The sequence below is a fragment of the Polistes dominula genome, unplaced genomic scaffold (genome assembly GCF_049000335.1).
Source record: "Polistes dominula isolate Pdom_NZ unplaced genomic scaffold, Pdom_raw_medaka contig_80, whole genome shotgun sequence".
Classification (NCBI taxonomy): Eukaryota; Metazoa; Arthropoda; class Insecta; order Hymenoptera; family Vespidae; genus Polistes; species Polistes dominula.
In genome coordinates, this window is record NW_028301111.1 from 2057743 (window position 1) to 2080303 (window position 22561).

A 22561-nucleotide genomic window follows, 5' to 3' on the forward strand; every position below is an offset into this window, starting at 1 on the left:
GGCGTCGTGGTCGCGTCAAGGTTGCGTCAACCTTCAGTTGTTTTGACAAAAGACGGTGAAGATATTTTCCGAATTGTTTTGTAATGGTCATTGTCATTTATCATACTTAATGGTGCACATCGTTGGATTCGTCTTGTCAGCCGCTATCCGAAAATAAGTATTGAAATATAACATTATATTTGAAAAAACAAAGTTGATCGATAAATCTCGAAAATGACTCAATTTATCAAAAAAATACTAACATTCTATTTTAGTCCTGAGTTTTTGATGCAACTTTTTATTTATCCACTTTTCTGGTACTTTCATACTTTCGAAATTATTTAGATGGTAATAACTGATGAATCACCCTGTATGTATATTTATATGTGTGTGTACATATAAATGTGTACATCACTTTGTTCAGGTTTCTCTAACTCGTAGTTATAAAGTTCAAACGTTGGATGAATGGTTGTCAACGACAGTTAGAAAGAGAAATATAGAATAGAAAATAGTTTTGTAGTAACTCATGGTACCAAGTTTATTACTTATTTGATAATATAATAGAAAATACTACGTGATAACAATGATAACTATATACCATTGGATTTCATTTTAATTATTACTAACACCTTTCTCGAATTAACTTATCTTACAATTACATCTCTGATGTCAAATTTTCCTTAAACTTGATATCAACTCTTTTTTTATTGTTTATTCAAAACTTCTTTTAAAATTATATGAAATTAAAATAAATAATGTTTATATAGGTTTACGTAAAAAAAAAAAAAAAATTAAATCAAATAATATTTAATATAGAAATATACAAATATTTACTAAAATACGTACAAATAAAAAATTTTATTTATAGGTTAGGTTATAAAAAAATGTTTTAATCTACCCACGCGTATAAATATAATAAAAATAATAATAATGAAAATATGATGAGATAAAATCATATTGAATTTGATATAAAAGTATAACACGCGTGTGTGTATCATGAAATAAAAATGAAACTTCAACGTTTGATGTTGATTGATGAAAACGAATGAATTTTCTTCTTCGTAATTAATTTCAACCAAATACGAATTATCAAATAATATAACAGAAAAAAAAAGAAGACCACAAAAACCTTTACTCTGATAGAATTAAACATATATTTTTTTTTTATTCACGTCTTCTCTGTTGTAAAGAAAAAAAAAAAATCAAAACAAAAAATGTACAAATTAAAAAGGAACAAAAATTTTCTTTACTTCCATAGAATTATATTTTTCTTTTTTTTTTATTTATTTGTAAATTTTCTCGTTTGTGTTTTTTTTGTTTCTTTACAAGAGAGAGAAAAGATCAAAACAACCCATTCCATTTCACCGTTGAACATTCGTTGTTTGCTACAACGTTTTCGATAAAAATAGTGGCCTTGTTCAATATATATTTTACACTAATACATACACCGATATACATACATGTATTTTATCCAATACACATACTATTATATACATATATATACTTATATAATAATATCGTACACATTTGTGATGTTGATGCGTACTTCGGAAGAAAATCTACTCAAGAAGATCGAAGAAAATTCAACGAGTTTTCTTTTACTACCAATTTAAAGACGTGGAAAAGCTAAAACATCGTTTTACAATTTTTTTTCTCTCCATCTTTCACCCTCTTTCACTCTTTCAACCCATCTCTCACCCTTTCTCTTTTCTTTAGGAAGGAAAAAGTAGTCATAGAAGTTGCTAGAAAGTTTGTTGATGCTTGGATATTATTACCACACGAAATTTTAGGGAAACGAGTATGAAAAAAAACTTTAAGTTATTTTTAACGAAAAATAAACTTAAAATCAATATCTATATATATATATATATATATATATATATATATATATATATATATATATATATATATATATATGTCTCATTTAAGAAAAAAAATTTGAATAGCAAACTAAAGTTGTTTGTCGTACATGACAAAGAATTTCATTTCCAATTTTCTATTCAAGAAACAACCAATATGTTATCCAACGTTTTTTACATTTTTTTTTCTACTTTCTTTTTAGTATTATTGTTTTTTTTTTTTTATTATTCTATTATTTATTTTCCACATATGTGTATAATAATATCGATTTAAATCGAAATGTTTTGAGTTAAATATAAAAAAAAAAAAAAAAAATAGTTCTCTTTGTTCCAATCAGAATTATAACTTTCATTTATAAAAGAGGTATTTGTTTTTTGTGTTCTTTTAAACAGAACAATTTGCAACAATTCATTCTATTTTATTATTATCTGTTTGATTTTTAACTTTTGTGTAACATAAAAAATTAATCTGCATGCACTCGTTTTAATTTTTATTTTTTTTTCTGGGATGATTGCGTCAGGATTTTTTTTTCTGGGGTGGTTGTGTCAGAATTTTTTTTTTCTGGGATGATTGCGTCAGAATTTTTTTTTCAATTTCTGTATTTTGTTTTTTGTTGATGTTTTGTCAATCAATGGTAGCACGATTCTTGCGGAAACGTTTGAATTGGTCGAGTAAGATAAACGAGGAAAGAGTGTACGATATAAAAGAACGACATGATTCGCCCATGATATTCGATTAACGAAAAAATTCCATTAACGCAAAAATCGGTAAGCATCTCTCTGTTTTACGAGAAAAGCTCAAAGTACCTTGTTTTTTTCCTCTCTTTTGGTAGAAGAAGATTTTCAGTTGAAAGAACACGAACGCGTAAAGAAACACTTTGAGTATATGACCCTTCGTCGTTTACTCATTTATTATTTTGTCTCTTCTTCTTTTTCTTCTTTTTTTTTTTCTTGTTTATTTTTTTCTCTCCTTTACACATTAATAAAATAATTAAATTTGTATAATCATTATTTTATACTATATATTAATGTTTAAAATATTTCCAATTTTTGTAGAATATTATACGATGTAATATTAAAATATTTATAAATATCGTGCATCGATAGCAAATATATATTCATAAATTGTTATAAATATTGTAATCTAATTAAAAATATATATATATATATTCATTAAAGAAAGCAAAGATAATTTATTTAAAAATCACGATCCAAATAAATATAGTCCAATATATTTATATTTTGTTTCAAATTAAAAATTTATATACTCAAAACCAAAAGAATGAAAAAAATCTTCCAATAAGGGAACATATATTTATATATTAATATAATATTTTATATATACAAAAAAAAAAAATGTGTAATTCATCGATATTTCCGATCATGCCAAGATTTTTCCTAGTGGATTAGATCCAAGTTATCGCGAATGATATCACGTCGTCCTTTTATTCGTAGAAATCAGAAAAAGCTTCTTTGAAACAAAGAAAGAAAAAGTACACCTACGTGTCTATATGTATGAGAAAAAGTGAGAGAGAAATAGAAATAGTGAAGAGTAAGGATGAAATAGGGGATCATTTCATCTTTAATATCAGACTTTTAGTTCAATGAAAAGGGAAGAAGGAGAAGCTCGGTTTGAGCAGCTTTGAGATTCCGCGAATATGGAACATTGCAAATAATCGTGTTGTTCAAAGCCTCTTGGTTTACGCACCCTTAAATGGATTAGTTTCAACCCCCTCTCCTCTCTCTTTTACCCTTTCTGTATTTCTCTCCCTTTCTGTCTCTGTCTCTTTCCCTCTATCTCTTTCTGGAATTTCTAGAAACCAAAACAAATAGCGTCGTCTTGAATATATCACTTTGTCTCATCCCTTCATCACAGTCACCTCAACCCTACCCCTTCAGACTCATCTTTCTTTTTCGTGTGTCGGCTTAATGTTTATCTGATAAATTATTCGATGTTTTAGATAACATGTGTGACCAAATAAATCGATTGGTATTGATGATAGACAAACAAAAACATGTGTTGAAGGAAACTTATTTGATTTAAAGGGTGGCATCATTTTGTTCATTTTATTATAATAGGTTTATACATGTATATATGTATAAACCTATTATATTATTTATTACACATTTTATAATTTCAATTTTTATATTTTACGTTAATAACAAATTTAAAGAAAAAGAATAATAGAAAATTATTTTTCAACATAATTGATTGCACAACTCTTACAAAAATGTTATAATTACAATTAAATTGAATAAAATATTACAATATTTTTATCTACTTTGACAATTTTTGTTCAATCATCAATGATAATCGATTTATTCAGGTGTATAACACTTTAAAAGTATCTTCATTTTCTATATAAATGTGCCTAAATATAAATGTGCTTGTATATAAATGTGCATGAATAATAAGTCTGTTTGTATGTATATATATATATATATTTATTTTGTCAATTGTGTTAAATAGATCTAATAAAACTTGATTAAGTCCTTTGATACCTGCATATAGTTAATTATGTACCCCGTTTCAGATACATGGCTATAATGTATCCTTTGAAAAGACACATGTCCCGAAGGAGAACTATATTAACTTTGATTTCAATATGGACAATTTCGTCCATCCTAGCTGTACCCAGTCTATTATATTCTAAGATCACAAAGACAAGGTAACTAATGATATCAATTACATATCTATATTTATACATTTCAAAGAAAATCTATACCTTACGTTTGTATTGTTATTAATATTATTACTATTGTTATTATTATTATTATTAATTACAGATATTCAAACAATAAAACAAGGATTTCTTGTTATTTATCTTGGCCAGATGGAAAATATTTGAATAGTAAAACTGGATATTCGTAAGTAAAATTTATTTCATTTAAAAAATTTATATAATTGTATAAAAATATATAAAAATATATTCTATTGAAATAAATCTTTATTTGTTTTTAATTTGAACGATAAAAAAATTGATATCAATTAATTTCGTGATATTTGATAATTAAACGAAGTTTTTTTTTTGCATCAGAATAAGTTAATTAAAAAAATAAAATTAGCATATGCCTGTTATTAACCACATAAGGTATTACATTATCATACATACCTACATATACATGTATACATACATTAATACATACATACATGTCTATGCTGTAGGGAATTCTAACCCTAATTACTTCAGTCTAATTAAAAATAATTACACATTTATTGTTCGTGAAAATTATTACTTATTGTTTTTTTGCATTTCCTGTAATAAATAATTGGATTAAATAATTATAGACTCTAAATGTGTATATGGAATTATAAAAATCAATGAGGACATTTTCAAATGAACATAAAAATGATGAAATATAAAAATTGTTTTATCTACTCGTCACGCAAAAAGTTAAAAATAAACGAAGATAAATTTTTCAATAATTTATCAACGTGTTAATAAAAGCTAACAAATGTTTGTTCTTTCTTTTATTTATTTATTTATTCGTGGTTCTGTTTGTTTCAGCTATGATATACTGTTTTTCAGTATGACATATCTTATTCCAATCGTGCTAATGGCTGTTTTTTACACTCTGATGGGTCGAAAATTATGGGGTTCGAAGTTCATTGGTGAACTTACGCATAATCAAAAAGAATCTATTAAATCTAAACGCAAGGTATTTAAATAAAATAAATCAAAATATCTTGAAATGTTTTCTTTATCTGATTAATTGTGTATTGACGAGTATACTCGTCACAGAAGAAGTAGCAGGAGAAGTATTTTCCTCGTGGCTATTTAAATTGTAATTTTTGTGGAAAAAAACGAAACATATTCTTAAATTTTAAGATGTTTAGAATTGCAGTTCATTTTCTTTTCGTATAATGTATTTGAATGAATTTCACGAGAATTTCCTAGAATTTTAATAGCTCTTGTAACATAAATAGCTCAGAAAATATGATAGTACTATAAAAGTGGATAAAAAAAAGGTTGCATGAAAAATTGAGGACTACAATATAGAATTAATATTTTTGTGCAACATTGAGTTGTTTTTGAGATTCATTAGTCAATTTTTTTTTTTTTAAACAATATTATATTTTAATATCTATTTTTGGATAGCGGCTTTCAAGACAAATCCAACGATATGCCACACTAATATTTTTGAAATCCGACGAGGGTCAAAATTTACGAAAACGTCGGTTCCGCGTCAGATAGCGCCGCGGTCGCGTCATCCTTCACTTGTTTTAACAAAAAACGGTGCAGATAATTTCCGAATTGTTTTTTATTGGTAATTATCGTTTTTTATATTTAATGTTGCATATCGTTGGATTCGTCTTGTCAGCCGCTATCCGAAAATAAGTATTAAAATATAACATTATATTTAAAAAAACAAAGTTGACCAATAAATCTCGAAAATGACTCAACCTACCAAAAAAACCCACTAATACCATATTATAGTTCTAAATTTTTAATGCAACTTTTTCCAAATCGACTCTTTTGCTACTCTCATACTTTCGGAGCTATTCACGTGGAAAGATTTGGTGAATTATCCTGTATATCTAAGGCAAATCTTTTTTTGTACAGTTAACGTTACAAAGAATTCAACAAAGAGATATCTCGAAATATTCCTTTCTAGAAAATTCATTCGTGGTTGAACACAGTAATCGTATAGGATAACGTTGAAAACGAGAATCTTATCGATCCTTGCACAAACCTAAATACACACTCGTCAGTACATGGTGAGAAATCCTAAATCCCCTGTAGGATTAGGTTGGTTATTCGAAGTTGAGATCGTACCGATGTGTCCATTTAATGTCCGATCCAAGTCAAATCCTTTTAACATCTTCCATTCTTTGTTATTTTTCTTTTTCTTATTCCACTTCTTCTTATTTTTTATCTTAGTTTGATAAAAATATTGTCAATAATTAAATGGTCCAATAAAATGGTTCTCAATTATTATTATATTACTCTTCTTTTTATTTTTCTTACATGCATATATTTGTATATATTTTTTGTTTATTTACAGGTGGTGAAAATGTTCATCAGTATCGTTACGATATTTGCAATATGTTGGTTTCCGTATCATGGATTTTACATATTCGTTTATTTCAGTCAAGATTTCGTTCGTACGAGTTATGTTCAACATGTTTATCTAAGCTTTTATTGGTTGGCAATGTCTAATTCTATGGTGAATCCTATCATATATTATTGGATGAATAATAGGTATATATATATATATATGATTGTTATAAGTATTTAAAAATAATTTGTAATAATTTATATTTGTTATGAAATAAACAATCTTTTTTTGATTACAGATTCAGAGTATATTTTCAATTGATAATTTGCAAATGTTGTTGTACTTTGGATCGAACGAACGTGAACAGCCCACAAATGCGAGAATTTATAGAATTACATCGTTCCGGTCAGGAACGTTGCGGTAAGTGCTCTTATGGGGTAGATCTGTCTTGAATGAAAATTAAATTTTCATTTAAAAGTAAAATAAAAATAATAGAAAAAAAAAATAACAATAAGAATTAAAATGATATTATTTTTATTCAACAATAATATGACATTCTCTTCCAGGAATATTATTGAAAGTTTTATTGGAAAATAATTTAATTAAAAAATATTTAAAGTGCCGCATAAAAAAAAAAAAAACATAAAAATATAATATTTGGTTTTTTAAATAAATTCATTCAATGTGGTTTTAAATAATTGTAACATTTTTTTGTTTCGTTTAAATATAATTCGTTTTACAAGATCGTATTCTCAGTTTTAAACTCAGTTTCATTATAAACTCAATTTTATTTTTAACTCAATAATAATTTGTCTACGACAAACTATTATAGACTATTAGATTATTATTATTATAGCAAAGCAAGTTTTAAACGAGTCAACTGAGATCAAAGTATATTCTTGATAAAAATAATGTGAAAAACAAAGCGTGTTAAGTTTTTATCCACCATGGATCAAACTACTTTTTAACTTTAGATTCCAGTAAAAGTTACATAATGTTTTTAATACATTACAATGAACTCTATACGTTTCTATTTACAAAATAAAAAAAAACAAAAAATATCTACTCTCTCTCTCTCTCTCTCTCTCTTTAACACAATTTCGTGATTTCTTATCATAAATATTTTTACATTTAAAAACTTTTTTATGAAACATTGTTTTCCATTTAATATTTGCATTTGTAAAATATGTTCATAAATTTTCTACATAACACACGTGTATATATGTATTGATTTATTATCGTGTTTTCAGTTATGTAATATGTTTACAGTTGTGTTTTATACGTTTAAAGGATCAAAATAAAGAAAAATGTAAAATATTAAAAAATAAAAAATAAAAAAAAAAATATATATATATATATATATATATATATATATAAGGATTAAAATGAATAAAAATAAAATAAATAAAAATATAAAATAAATGAAAATATAAAATAATAAAAAATAATTAAAAAAAAAATAATATGTTAAATAATATATTAAAAAATAATATATATTAATTTATATTATTATTTTTTATTTAATATTTAATATTAATAATATATATATATATGTTTAATTAATTATTTTTACAGGACGTTCACAATCAACATCGATAAGATGGCGTCATTGTAGAGGTGGAAGTCCCGTTCGAACATGCAGGGTGGATTCTCGTTCAAATAACGAAAATCGTTTTACCAAAGAGGAAATGGTTTTCATTTGATAAAATAAACAATTAAATAAAAAATAAAAAATCAAAATAAAAACGAACATTTTTAAGTAAATATAATTTTTTTTTGACAATCGAAAGACTAGCCCCCATTTTGTCATTTTGAATTATAAAAAAAAATAAAATTTAAAAGAAAGATAAAATTTATTTAAATATATATATACAATGTGTTATGTTCTTATTTTATTAAACCAATCGAAAGAATTGTACAAAAATGTTTGGTTTTCATTGCGATCGATTTTATCATATATTGAAGAATACATTCTCATACATCCGCCGAGTTTTAATATACTGTGAGATATGTGTGTGTGTGTGTGTGTGTAATATTTAACATTTATATATATAATATATTTTTCAAAAAGCTTTTCGCAAATAAGAAAATACTTTGCTCACATATGTGAAAAAGAAAACGTGATATAAATATTATATAAATACAAACATAAAGACAGATTATATAATAATATTATATATATATATATAAATATTTTATCTATTATTTATTGTATATAAATATATACTATATAAAATATATTCGCGTAGGATCTTTCTATCTCGAATAAAAAAATTATAATATCGTTAAGGGTGGAAAAAAAAACAAACAATTTGTATATCAACGTTCTTTTCTGTGAATAAATTCAATGTAAACGTTTAGTCGAGTTTAATCTTCAAATCACACATGACCAATTTTTCATACCTACGTATATTTATGATTAATTCATTTGAAACGAAATATTATGAACATTTTCGTAAGATGAGAGTTTATTAAAAAAAAAAAAACAAAAAAAAAGTAAAACGATTAAAAGAATAATAAAAAATTGAAATAAAATAAATATTAATTGGATAAATATGTGTTTTAATATAAGAAAAAAAAAAACAAATACTAGCACTGTTTATTTAGATGAAAATATCAAATATTTATTGAAACAAAAAGAAAAACATAAAAAAAAAAATAATTTTCTTAATAATACAAAATAAATTTATAATCTTATAAATTTTATTTAATAAATAAATTCTTATAATTAGAAAAATAAAAGAATAATTTTTTTTTTTTATTTGAATGAATTTGGCCCCATGAATTCTAAAGTAAGAGAGTTCTTTTGAAACTGTAACCAGAAATATATAAGAAGATTTATTAGGTAGGATTTTGAATAGGAGAACAAGATGATAGACCATGTATTACCATCTATCTTATTAGAGCTTTCCATTCACTCTACGAATATGTGATAATGTTCTCATAAATCATAATTATTCTATGGTTCTATGGTCATCTTTTTAAAACTAAAAAAATCTAACACCCTATGTCAAAAATGACAACTTTCTTATGATTTTAAAATTGTTAAAAAAACAAAATACTATTTTTAAATACACTGTTTTATTAATATTTATGCATTAAAATCATTTATAAATAAAAGAAAATATTTTCTTCAGAGATATTCTTTTTTTTAAAACAGTCATCGTTAAAACATACACCTTAGGAATAATGTTTAAAGTTTAGTGTTAATTATTATCACGTAACATTTATATTTTTATTAGCATCATGCAATAGGTGACCTAAATATGGTATATGGTAAGTATACGTGTGTCAAGGTTTTTTTTTTTCTTGCATAACGTGCAATTATAAACTATCTCAAATTATATATATATTTATTTATTTTTATTTAATTTTAATTTTTTTATTAATAAATATATACGTATTATTTTTGTTTATTACATTTTAATTTTTTTTATTATTATATATATATATATATATATATATATATATATATATATATATATATATTTATTTTAAATTAATATTAATTTTGTATTGATTTTTAATTTTTTTTTTTTTTTCATGAAGATAAATTTCTTTTTCTAACTAAAAAAAAAAAAAAAGAAAAAATAAAAAAAAAAATAAGTGAAGTAAGAGTGTCACAAGATTTGTTTTATTCGAATAGAAAAAAAAAAGACATCGAATCTTTTGTTCTATTGAATTGGACATTCCCCTTGGATCAGAGTACTTATGTTGGTTAAGAAAAAAAAAAAAAAAAAAAGAAACCAAAAAAATAAATCGACAGTATTAAGTCTTCGATAAACATGCAATTTGTATGTCGATAAAAATAAACCAAAGAGCCACATTTTTCCCTATTATGTTAGCATATTTATCGAATATTATTCATCGTTCCTTACATCTGCGTAGAATTTTTTGTTCTCTCTCTCTCTCTCAATTTCTCTCTTTTCCTTTCCCTTTATTTTTATTCTCTCTCTTTATCTCTTTCTTTTCTTATGTGTGTGTGTGTGTTATTCTTTTATCCCTTTTTTATTCTTCTTTTTCTTCTTCTTATGAGAGAAAGCTTATCATCCGAATGGATTTGTTATTTGAGAACGAGAAAAGAAGGATTTTATTATAAACATTGGTTTCTTTTTTTTTGTCCTATTTTTTCCATTTATTATTTGAACATACTATAATAACAGTAATAAGGGTAGCACAAATTATTTATTAATGTTATATTATACGTTTGACGAGAATATTGTGATCATTAAATGTAAATTATGTTTGTTAGTTTGTTAACCCTTAGAATGCTATTGACGCATATACGCGTTTGGTAAAAATTACCAGAGTGGTCTATCAACGCATATACGTGTTTGTTAATATTAATGTAAAATAATGTAATGTTTATATTAATTAATATTAAATTATATTCAAACAGAAAGAAAAACTTCAATTATTACATATAATTTATTATTAGAATTTAGTTAATGATAAATTATTTCGTAAAAGTTATTTATTATTTATTTATCTATTTATTTTTATTTTATTAACAACGAGAGAATAATCAAAAGAAATATTAGAAAAAAAAGTAATCTTAAGAGAGAACTAATGAAACTAAAAAAAAAAAAACCATTCTTTTTACAACAATTTTGGAACAATTATTTACTAAATAATTACTTAATTATTTAATTAAAAAATTAAATAATTATTTAATTACAATTAAATTACTTAATTATTTTATTCATATTTACAATGTATCATTCAATGTGTATTTTCTTTATTTTTATTTTATTTTATTTTATTTTTTGTTTTACATGAAAAAAGTACTAACAAGATTCTCGTTATAAGAAACCTAAAGGTAAAAGTTACATCATGTATTTTATCTGGTTTGTTACTTTTTGATCCCTTTTCTTTCCTTTTTCATTCCTATAAAATTGGGATCAAAAATGATGAGATTCCTTTTTTCTTCAGTCGAGTTGGAGAAAATTAAAGGTCTTGTTAATACTTTTTTTTTTTCTAACTAACCTGGATAAATGATCCTTTTTTTTTTGAATTTTGTTCTTTTTTTTTTTGTAAACAGCAAAAAACATTAACAGCTTGGTGAAAATGAGAAAGTATTTATATAAATAAACTGAAAATGAGAAAAATGTAATTTGAATATCCAGAGCTCGTTTGATGATCTCATTTACGAATAAATTCTACACCCTATATGAGGAAATAAAATACGATTAAAGTGTAAATTCTTTTTCCCTTTTCTCATATATATATATATGTGCATGTATAGCGAGTGAATCGTTAAAAACTAGCTAGTGAAATAATTCGATTATTATTTTCAAAGTAGATAGAAATGTGTCAGATAAAATCAAAAGTTTATATCAAAATGATATTAAATGTTGCATCAAAATTCAAATCTTATTGGTTATAGTGAAATTTATATTCTATTTTTATTCTGGTTTATACAGATATATACTTTTATTATTTTAAATTATATTTTTTTTTTAAATTAATTTTTACTTAATTTATCATTTTATTTAGATATTCTATTTTTATTTTATTTTATATAATTTATTTTATATATATTTTATTCTATTTTATATATTTAATTTTATCCTATATATTTTATATTATATATTTTATTCTATTTTATGTGTGTTCTATTAGATTTCAAAAATAATATATTAAATAGTTTAAACAAATATTTGTCTCTCTTTCTATTTACATAAAAAAAAATTAAATATTGTAACAAAATTAATAATATGAAATTTAATTATTTTTAGATTAAATATATATTTCAGATTTAGTGTTTATATGTGTGCCTTCAGAAATGCATTTATATATACATAAAATGGAAAAGAATCAAAAAGGTATGTTGTTAAATCCAACGAAGAGATCACCTGTAACAAAAAGAAAACTATATTAATCATACAATCAAGTAATATGAAGTAGCCTAACATATGAATCGTCCAATTCGTAGATGCACTTTTCAAATTGAATTCTCTAATTATTTTTATCGAATATCTATTTACCGTTGCAATAAAATTAAATTTAAACGCGTGATTTTACATTTACCAAAAATAATAAAAAAAATAAATAAAAGTACAAATATTAAGTAACTAGACAAAATAATATCCATTAATTATTAGGACTAATAATTTAAAACTGCATTATTTAGAAAAGAAAAATTACAAATTTAATAAAATACGATCACAGTTAAAAATTTTAAAGTCAAAAAAGACAAGAGAGATTACTTTAATATTCAAAAGACGATAATTAGATTTCAAAATGTAATAAAAAGGAAATTTCAATATTTTGACTCGAACTAACTAAACACATATGCATCTTTTTGACGATATAGACACCCATCTGGTGTCCCAAGGAGATGGAATGATCCATCATCTCCACTTACAACTAAAAATTAATGACGAGCAGAAAAGTAAAACAATAAAATATAAAATATGACTAGAGAGCCATTCTCTAAAGGTTCGAACTTGCTGTTGAACCTTTGAAAATAACTCAATAGCCTCAGTAGTTGCCCTCTTGAGCCACAATTAAGTGGGGGCCTCTTCGGCATTAAGCCTCTTCTTTCTTCATCCCATGAAAACTGCATTTGGACATGTTCTACGCGCAAGCAAGATAAGATCTCTCATACTAATTTTGCAAATAAGCTCGCATTTGTTATGATTCTAATTCTCAATTATTACAAAATTAATTTACATTTCGCAAACACTTTTTTAGCTCGTGTAAGTTCAATGAACTTTAAGTTCATCGAACATACACGAGCACATTTAAACGAATGTCCAAGCAGATAATAATTTCCCTCGATGACCTAATAACACTTCGCACTTTTAACGTCGAATAATAAAATTAAATTCAAATAAAAAGTGCAATAAATGCAATGAATTTTCTTGCAATTCATTTATATCATAATATGTTATATTTAATTATATCAAATATTTCCAGCTGTAAGACGGAATCGCGATAGTGCGCAGTGCTAATCCTGAAATACTTAAAACTAAGTATCAAATGCATCAAAGAATTTGCGAATTTTATTCGATTCTATCTCGTTTAAGATAAAATCGAAGTAGAAATGAATCTTTCAAATGGTTGCAAATACCTCTGAATCATGATACATGATACATAAAGATCACAGAATAGTCACAAAATAAATTAACAAATCAAGCATAATATAGAATGAGATGATCAAATATTTTGTAACAATTCTGTATAAACCAGGAGGCGGAATTTCCACTCCGGAGTGGAAGCAAGAAGTCTAATGCCTTTCCTGGATCCTACCTACTTAAAATTAAAGTTTTCACATTCATTCAGAGAAGTATGCTACCTGCCTGCCTATTATCCTTATTTTTACCCATTTTAAGAAAAACCATGCATACCCACCCACTCACTCCACGGTTCTCTCACATACCACCAGGGTGCAAAAGCCTAAACTAGAGAGCATGCCCCGGGGCACCTCCGACACCCTAGTTCAACCACGTTTTCTAAACTTATATGCTAATGGGTATACGTACGTTTTGCTGTAATCGACTGCCAAAGCTAATGATTATTGCATAAAAAACTAAAGCAAAAATACAAGTATACACTAGTATATTTATATGCATACTAGTAATATACAAGTATATCAAAGTTTCCACAAATAAATGCAGTAACTCTACTATGCAAACGATTATCAAAAAAATTAGAAATATTTAATATAAATATAAGAATGAAGATAGATATGTAGAAGTAATGCTTTAAGTATTTAATGATGTATTAAATGAATAAAAAAATATCGCGTAACGATGTACAATACACACTACCTAATACGCACACACAGGTGTAAAGTACATCGTGCAATCACTAGCACAATAACAGCCGCCAATAGGGAAAAAACTAAAACTAAACCCACGCTAACTGTTTCTCACCCATACGTGTAACACCTGGGCACACGCATAGATGAAAACGCAGAAAGTATGGGGGGGAGAAACGGGAGATTAGTATATTAGAAGCTGAAAATCCTGATCTAAAAAAATATAATTAACATATATAAATATATCAAAAGATTTCAATAAAAATTCATCTAAACGGGCTAAGGACTTTACAAGTCATTTGGTGAATAATGACTTAAACAAGCGAATGAAAAAAAAAGTTACCCCATATGAAACAATCATAGTTTCGAGGTAAGGATGTATTAAAAGACTCTACGGTGATGATGGATATTTTTTGCAAACCTCGGACGATTCTTTCACTAAATGGCTGTTCTAATGAAAGAACTGGGCTTTGAGCCACCACTTAATTGCCAGAATCTATCCGTCGCGAATGAGTTTGTCTTCTTGCTCATTTATTTAAAATATCAAAATCTTGATATATCAAAAGAAATCTCGATTAGATAAACTATGTACGAAGCAATGCATGTAAGACATTTAATACATGCTTTCCAGGACGAAAACGAGTAAATTAATGCTCGATTTCATCACTACTGACCACGAACAAAACACGTAATAAAAAAGAGAGTGCATTTATTAATTGCATTATTAATTAAATGAACTTAACCGATGAGACAAGAAAACCTATCCTGAACTAATAATAAAACATACAATAAAATATACAATTTTCATGAGTAACTCCTAAAAAGGAATTACTCATGTGCTCGTCAATAATTTATTTAAATAATTACAACCAGTAACTCGTGCCGATTTGGACCTTTCATCCTCGGCATGATTGAGCACTGGAGGGAATTTAAATAAAAACTCACGGTTTAAGAAGTTCTGCGATGGCTCCAAAACACTCCTACTTCGCAGCAAGTATTATAGTCTGACGATGAAAGATATTACTCGATTTGCCATTGAAGAAGATCCATCGAAGATCCATTCAAAATCCATCGAAGAATTCATCTAACATCTTTGAATGGAAGAGAATCCATGGTTATATCTGTAAAATAAAATAGAACAAAACGATAAGTTATCTGGAATATTATCCAAAATCATGTTATAATAAAATCGAATAAAATGTAAATACAAATGAATACTTACAATGCATTCCAATGAGATGCAGCTCTATTGCACCATGGTGATGCACCTCGCGTGAATCTAAAAACGCGGTTTATACGAAAATAAGAAACTTTAGATGAGTTTCTTATCGCGAAACCGAAATATTTTTACACGACGAACAACACTGACTCTAATTCGCGTTTGATTTTAACTTATTACTCGCCCGATCACTGATTCTAAACTGCAATAATTCAAAGACTGCATTGCTCGCAGTCAAATGCAAGAACAAAAATTTCACTCCCGGTCACTTCACATGGGCCATTTGTGCACGATTGGAATCTGAAACTGTAATATAAAACAATACTATTAATATCATTACTATTACAGAAGATCATTAAAATTTTTAAAGAATTATTTAATAAAAAAATATACTCACTTTAAATCTTTGTTGATGAATGCACAATGGGTCTCCTTTCCTTAGGATGACGATGACAATGCACAAATAATGACTATAAAACTGCTTTATATTCAGTTAATTCAATTAACACTAGATTTATGGACTGAGCAAATTTGATTCATTTCAAAATTTTTTGTTACATATATATATAAAATAGAAATATTTTAAATTAATTGTAATTAATTACAATTTAAATTTAATTAAATTTACAGTTGAATATTTTTTTAAATTATATGGTAATTTTTAATGCTGTAATGAAATATACATAAATATTAATTTCTTTCTTCTATCCACTTTTTCATTTAAACAACGTTTGTAAATTTTTAAAAATTAGTGAACAAATCAAGTGTTAAACGAATTTCTAAATGAATTTAATAATAAAATGTGCATATACCATTCCAACGATGATCTGAAACACAAATAAAAACAATATTATATAAATCTTTTTTATATAAAAATTACTATAGTTATTGGGAACATGTTTAATAGAAAAATATACTCACTTTCATGGATGCAGGATGAATGCAAGATGGGTATCCTACCCTTAGGATGACGATGAGCACATGTTTAAACTGAATAAAAGAAACTTGCGAGTTTCTTAACCGAGCAAACGAAACTTTAACATACGACGATCAACACTGAATCTACTTATCGACTTTTTTATATTTTATTTTAACACGATGCAACACACGAGAACCTCATTGCCTACGCGCTCGATTGCAATGATTTTCTGAAACAGAAAAAAAGAACAATTAATATCACTGTTGTAATAAAAATCAATTGAAATTATTGTAGAAATGTTTGATAGTAAAATATACTTACTTTTAGTCTTCGTTGATGACTGCAGGATGGGTATCCTACCCTTAGGATGACGATGTATAAAATAAAATTAAATAAAAAGTCTGAAAAGCTGAAACATACTAAAGACTATATTACAATATTTCCTATAAATCATTTCTGAAGGCAGGGCACACATTAAAACCATTGAATATTTTTGATAGAATGGTATTCAAGTTATTAAATATTTGTGAAATTGATCAAAGTATGCAACTATTTGCTTGCAATATTACATATCAAGTATGCAATGATAGTTAAAATATTAATTAATAATCTTCAAAGTTGTCTAAATAAAATAGTAATTGTATCAGCAAACTCAATAAAGAGTAACATAAAAAATAAACCAGTTTCTATACCATTCTATGCAATGAAAAGCTTGTTAAACTATTAAAATCAAAACGATAACGTTAGAAATAAAATTATTAAATAATTTAATACGCCTTATTTTCGTTTATGTTGGCTCGTCGAAGGATAGAAGACGAATACGTAGTACGTTACTACGTTACCTTGGTAGAGGGATTTCGGAAGTGTCGAACGCTCGGCTATTATACCTATGTTATCGGCTGTTTACGTTTTGTCGTCGGAAATTCGACGAAGAAAATTCCTCGATAAATTCCTGGAAATAAAAATACAAATTTATAATAGCTTATATGTCGAGTGTTTTGGTTTCTAATTCTTTCTCTCTCTCTCTCACTCCTTCTCTCTCACTCTTTCTGTAGTATTTCTATACGCTTATATGCTTATATTTAAAAGAAATAGAAAGAGGAAGAATAAGAAAACAATACACTCGACATATAAGCTATTATAAATGTGTATTTTTATTTCCAGGAATTTCTCGAGGAATTTTCTTTGTCGACTACAAAACGTAAACAGCCGATAACATAGGTATAATAGCCGAGCGTTCGACACTCCCCTCTACCAAGGTGACGTAGTAACGTACTACGTATTCGTCTTCTATCCTTCGACGAGCCAACATAAACGAAAATAAGGCGTATTAAATTATTTAATAATTTTATTTCTAACGTTATCGTTTTGATTTTAATAGTTTAAAAAGCTTTTCATTGCATAGAATGGTATAGAAACTGGTTTATTTTTTATGTTACTCTTTATTGAGTTTGCTGATACAATTACTATTTTATTTAGACAACTTTGAAGATTATTAATTAATATTTTAACTATCATTGCATACTTGATATGTAATATTGCAAGCAAATAGTTGCATACTTTGATCAATTTCACAAATATTTAATAACTTGAATACCATTCTATCAAATATATTCACTGGTTTTAATGTGTGCCCTGCCTTCAGAAATGATTTATAGGAAATATTGTAATATAGTCTTTAGTATGTTTCAGCTTTTCAGACTTTTTATTTAATTTTATTTTATACATCGTCATCCTAAGGGTAGGATACCCATCCTGCAGTCATCAACGAAGACTAAAAGTAAGTATATTTTACTATCAAACATTTCTATGATAATTTCAATTGATTTTTATTACAACAGTGATATTAATTGTTCTTTTTTTTCTGTTTCAGAAAATCATTGCAATCGAGCGCGTAGGCAATGAGGTTCTCGTGTGTTGCATCGTGTTAAAATAAAATATAAAAAAGTCGACAAGTAGATTCAGTGTTGATCGTCGTATGTTAAAGTTTCGTTTGCTCGGTTAAGAAACTCGCAAGTTTCTTTTATTCGGTTTAAACATGTGCTCATCGTCATCCTAAGGGTAGGATACCCATCTTGCATTCATCCTGCATCCATGAAAGTGAGTATATTTTTCTATTAAACACTTTCTCAATAACTATAGTAGTTTTTATATAACAACGATTTATATAATATCGTTTTTATTTGTGTTTCAGATCATCGTTGGAATGGTATATGCACATTTTATTATTAAATTCATTTAGAAATTCGTTTAACACTAGATTTGTTCACTAATTTTTAAAAATTTACAAACGTTGTTTAAATGAAAAAGGGAATAGAGGAAAGGAATTAATATTTATGTATATTTCATTACAGCATTAAACATTACCATATAATTTTAAAAAATATTCTACTGTAAAGTTAATTATATTTAAATTTTAGTAAATTACAATTAATTTAAAATATTTCTATTTTATATATAGGTAACAAAAAAGTTAGAAATGAATCAAATTTGCTCAGTCCATAAATCTAGTGTTAATTGAATTAACTGAATATAAGGCAGTTTTATAGTCATTATTTGTGCATTGTCATCGTCATCCTAAGGAAAGGAGACCCATTGTGCATTCATCAACAAAGATTTAAAGTGAGTATATTTTTTTATTAAATAATTCTTTAAAAATTTTAATGATTTTCTGTAATAGTAATGATATTAATAGTATTGTTTTATATTACAGTTTCAGATTGCAATCGTGCACAAATGGCCCATGTTAAGTGACCGGGAGTGAAATTTTTGTTCTTGCATTTGACTGCGAGCAATGCAGTCTTTGAATTAGTTCAGTCTAGAATCAGTGATCGGGCGAGTAATAAGTTAAAATCAAACGCGAATTAGAGTCAGTGTTGTTCGTCGTATAATAATATTTCGGTTTCGCGATAAGAAACTCATCTATAGTTTCTTATTTTCGTATAAACCGCGTTTTTAGATTCACGCGCGGTGCATCACCATGGTGCAATAGAGCTGCATCTCATTGGAATGCATTGTAAGTATTCATTTGTATTTACATTTTATTCGATTTTATTATAACACGATTTTGGATAATATTCCAGATAACTTATCGTTTTGTTCTATTTTATTTTACAGATATACCCATAGATTCTCTTCCTTTCGAAGATGTTGGATGAATTCTTCGATGGATTTTTGGTGGATCTTCGATGGATCTTCTTCAATGGCAAATCGAGTATCGTTTCCGTCGTCAGACTACAATACTTGCTGCGAAGTAGGAGTGTTTTGGAGCCATCGCAGAACTTCTTAAACCGTGAGTTTTTATTTAAAGTCCCTCCAGTGCTCAATCATGCCGAGGATGAAAGGTCCAAATCGGCACGAGTTACTGGTTGTAATTATTTCAATAAATTATTGACGAGCACATGAGTAATTCCTTTTTAGGAGTTACTCATGAAAATTGTATATTTTATTGTATGTTTTATTATTAGTTCAGGATAGGTTTTCTTGTCTCATCGGTTAAATTCATTTAATTAATAATGCAATTAATGAATGCACTCTCTTTTTTATTACGTGTTTTGTTCGTGGTTAGTAGTGATGAAATCAAACATTAATTTACTCGTTTTCGTCCTGGAAAACATGTATTAAATGTCTTACATGCATTGCTTCGTACATAGTTTATCTAATCGAGATTTCTTTTGATATATCAAGATTTTGATATTTTAAATAAATGAGCAAGAAGACAAACTCATTCGCGACGGATAGATTCTGGCAATTAAGTGGTGGCTCAAAGCCCAGTTCTTTCATTAGAACAGCCATTTAGTGAAAGAATCGTCCGAGGTTTGCAAAAAATATCCATCATCACCGTAGAGTCTTTTAATACATCCTTACCTCGAAACTCTAATTGTTTCATATGGGGTAACTTTTTTTTTTCATTCGCTTGTTTAAGTCATTATTCACCAAATGACTTGTAGAGTCCTTAGCCCGTTTAGATGAATTTTTATTAAAATCTTTTCTGATATATTTATATATGTGTTAATTATGTTTTTTTAGATCAGGCTTTTCAGCTTCTAATATACTAATCCCCCGTTTCTCCTCCCCATACTTTCTGCGTTCTCATCTATGCGTGTGCCCAGGTGTTGCACGTATGGGTGAGAAACAGTTAGCGTGGGTTTAGTATGAGTTTTTTCCCCTATTGGCGGCTGTTATTGTGCTAGTGATTGCACGATGTACTTTACACATGTGTGTGCGTATTAGGTATTGTGTATTGTACATCGTTACGCGATATTTTTTTATTCATTTAATACATCATTAAATACTTAAAGCATTACTTCTACATATCTATCTTCATTCTTATATTTATATTAAATATTTCTCATTTTTTGATAATCGTTTGCATAGTAGAGTTACTGCATTTATTTGTAGAAACTTTGATATACTTGTATATTACTAGTATGCATACATATATACTAGTGTATACTTGTATTTTTGCTTTAGTTTTTTATGCAATGATCATTAGCCTTTGCAGTCGATTTCAGCAAAACGTACGTATACCCATTAGCATATAAGTTTATAAAACGTGGTTGAACTAGGGTGTCGGAGGTGCCCCGGGGCATGCTCTCTAGTTTAGGCTTTTGCACCCTGGTGGTATGTGTGGGAACCGTGGAGTGAGTTGGTGGGTATGTATGGTTTTTCTTAAAATGGGTAAAAATATGGATAATAGGCAGGCAGGTAGCATACTTCTCTGAATGAATGTGAAAACTTTAATTTTAAGTAGGTAGGATCCAGGAAAGGCATTAGACTTCTTGCTTCCACTCCGTAGTGGAAATTCCGCCTCCTGGTTTATACAGAATTGTTACAAAATTTTATCATCTCATTCTATATTATGTTTGATTTGTTAATTTATTTTGTAACTATTCTGTGATCTTTATGTATCATGTATCATGATTCAAAGGTATTTGCAACCATTTGAAAGATTCATTTCTACTTCGATTTTATCTTAAACGAGATAGAATCGAATAAAATTCGCAAATTCTTTGATGCATTTGATACTTAGTTTTAAGTATTTCAGGATTAGCACTACGCACTATCGCGAATCCGTCTTACAGCTGGAAATATTTGATATAATTAAATAAAACACAATAATGAAATGAAAGTATTGCAAGAAAATGAATTACACTTATTTCAATTTGATTTTATTACTCGATGTTAAAAGTGCGAAGTGTTATTAGGTCATCGAGGGAAATTATTATCTGCTTGGACATTCGTTTAAATGTGCTCGTGTATGTTCAATGAACTTAAAGTTCATTGAACTTACACGAGCTAAAAAAGTGTTTGCGAAATATAAATTAATTTTGTAATAATTAAGATTTAGAATAATAACAAATACGAGTTTATTTGCAAAATTAGTATGAGAGATTTTATCTTGATTGCGCGTAGAAAATGTCCAAATGCATTTTTCATGGAATGAAGAAAGAAGAGGCTTAATGCCGAAGAGGCCCCCACTTAATTGTGGCTCAAGAGGGCAACTACTGAGGCTATTGAGTTATTTTCAAAGGTTCAACAGCAAGTTCGAACCTTTAGAGAATGGCTCTCTAGTCATATTTTATAATTTATTGTTTTACTTTTTTGCTCGTCATTAATTTCTAGTTTTAATTGGAGATGATGGATCATTCCATCTCCTTGGGACACCAGATGCGTGTCTATATCGTCAAAAAGATGCATATGTGTTTAGTTAGTTCGAGTCAAAATATTGAAATTTCCTTTTTATTACATTTTGAAATCTAATTATCGTCTTTTGAATAATAAAGTAATCTCTCTTGTCTTTTTTGTCTTTAAGATTT

The 22561-nt window shown here is 26.8% G+C and overlaps 1 protein-coding gene across 2 annotated transcripts in view; it reads left to right on the plus strand.

Annotated features, from left to right (window-relative positions):
* Positions 1 to 22561, plus strand: part of LOC107071673 (tachykinin-like peptides receptor 86C) — a 216674-nt gene that overhangs the window by 12464 nt on the left and 181649 nt on the right. Inside the window, exons 3-8 of one of the 2 annotated variants that reach the window (XR_016178007.1) lie at positions 4373 to 4507; positions 4626 to 4706; positions 5348 to 5498; positions 6846 to 7042; positions 7138 to 7259; positions 8415 to 8614. Coding sequence is in view for 1 of the 2 variants with exons in the window: in XM_015330865.2 (XP_015186351.2) it covers positions 4373 to 4507; positions 4626 to 4706; positions 5348 to 5498; positions 6846 to 7042; positions 7138 to 7259; positions 8415 to 8542 (814 nt within the window). In the remaining variant the exon portion in view is untranslated. Of the gene's footprint in view, positions 1 to 4372; positions 4508 to 4625; positions 4707 to 5347; positions 5499 to 6845; positions 7043 to 7137; positions 7260 to 8414; positions 9133 to 22561 lie in introns of those variants that run through there. The other variant, XM_015330865.2, reaches the window with a different exon arrangement.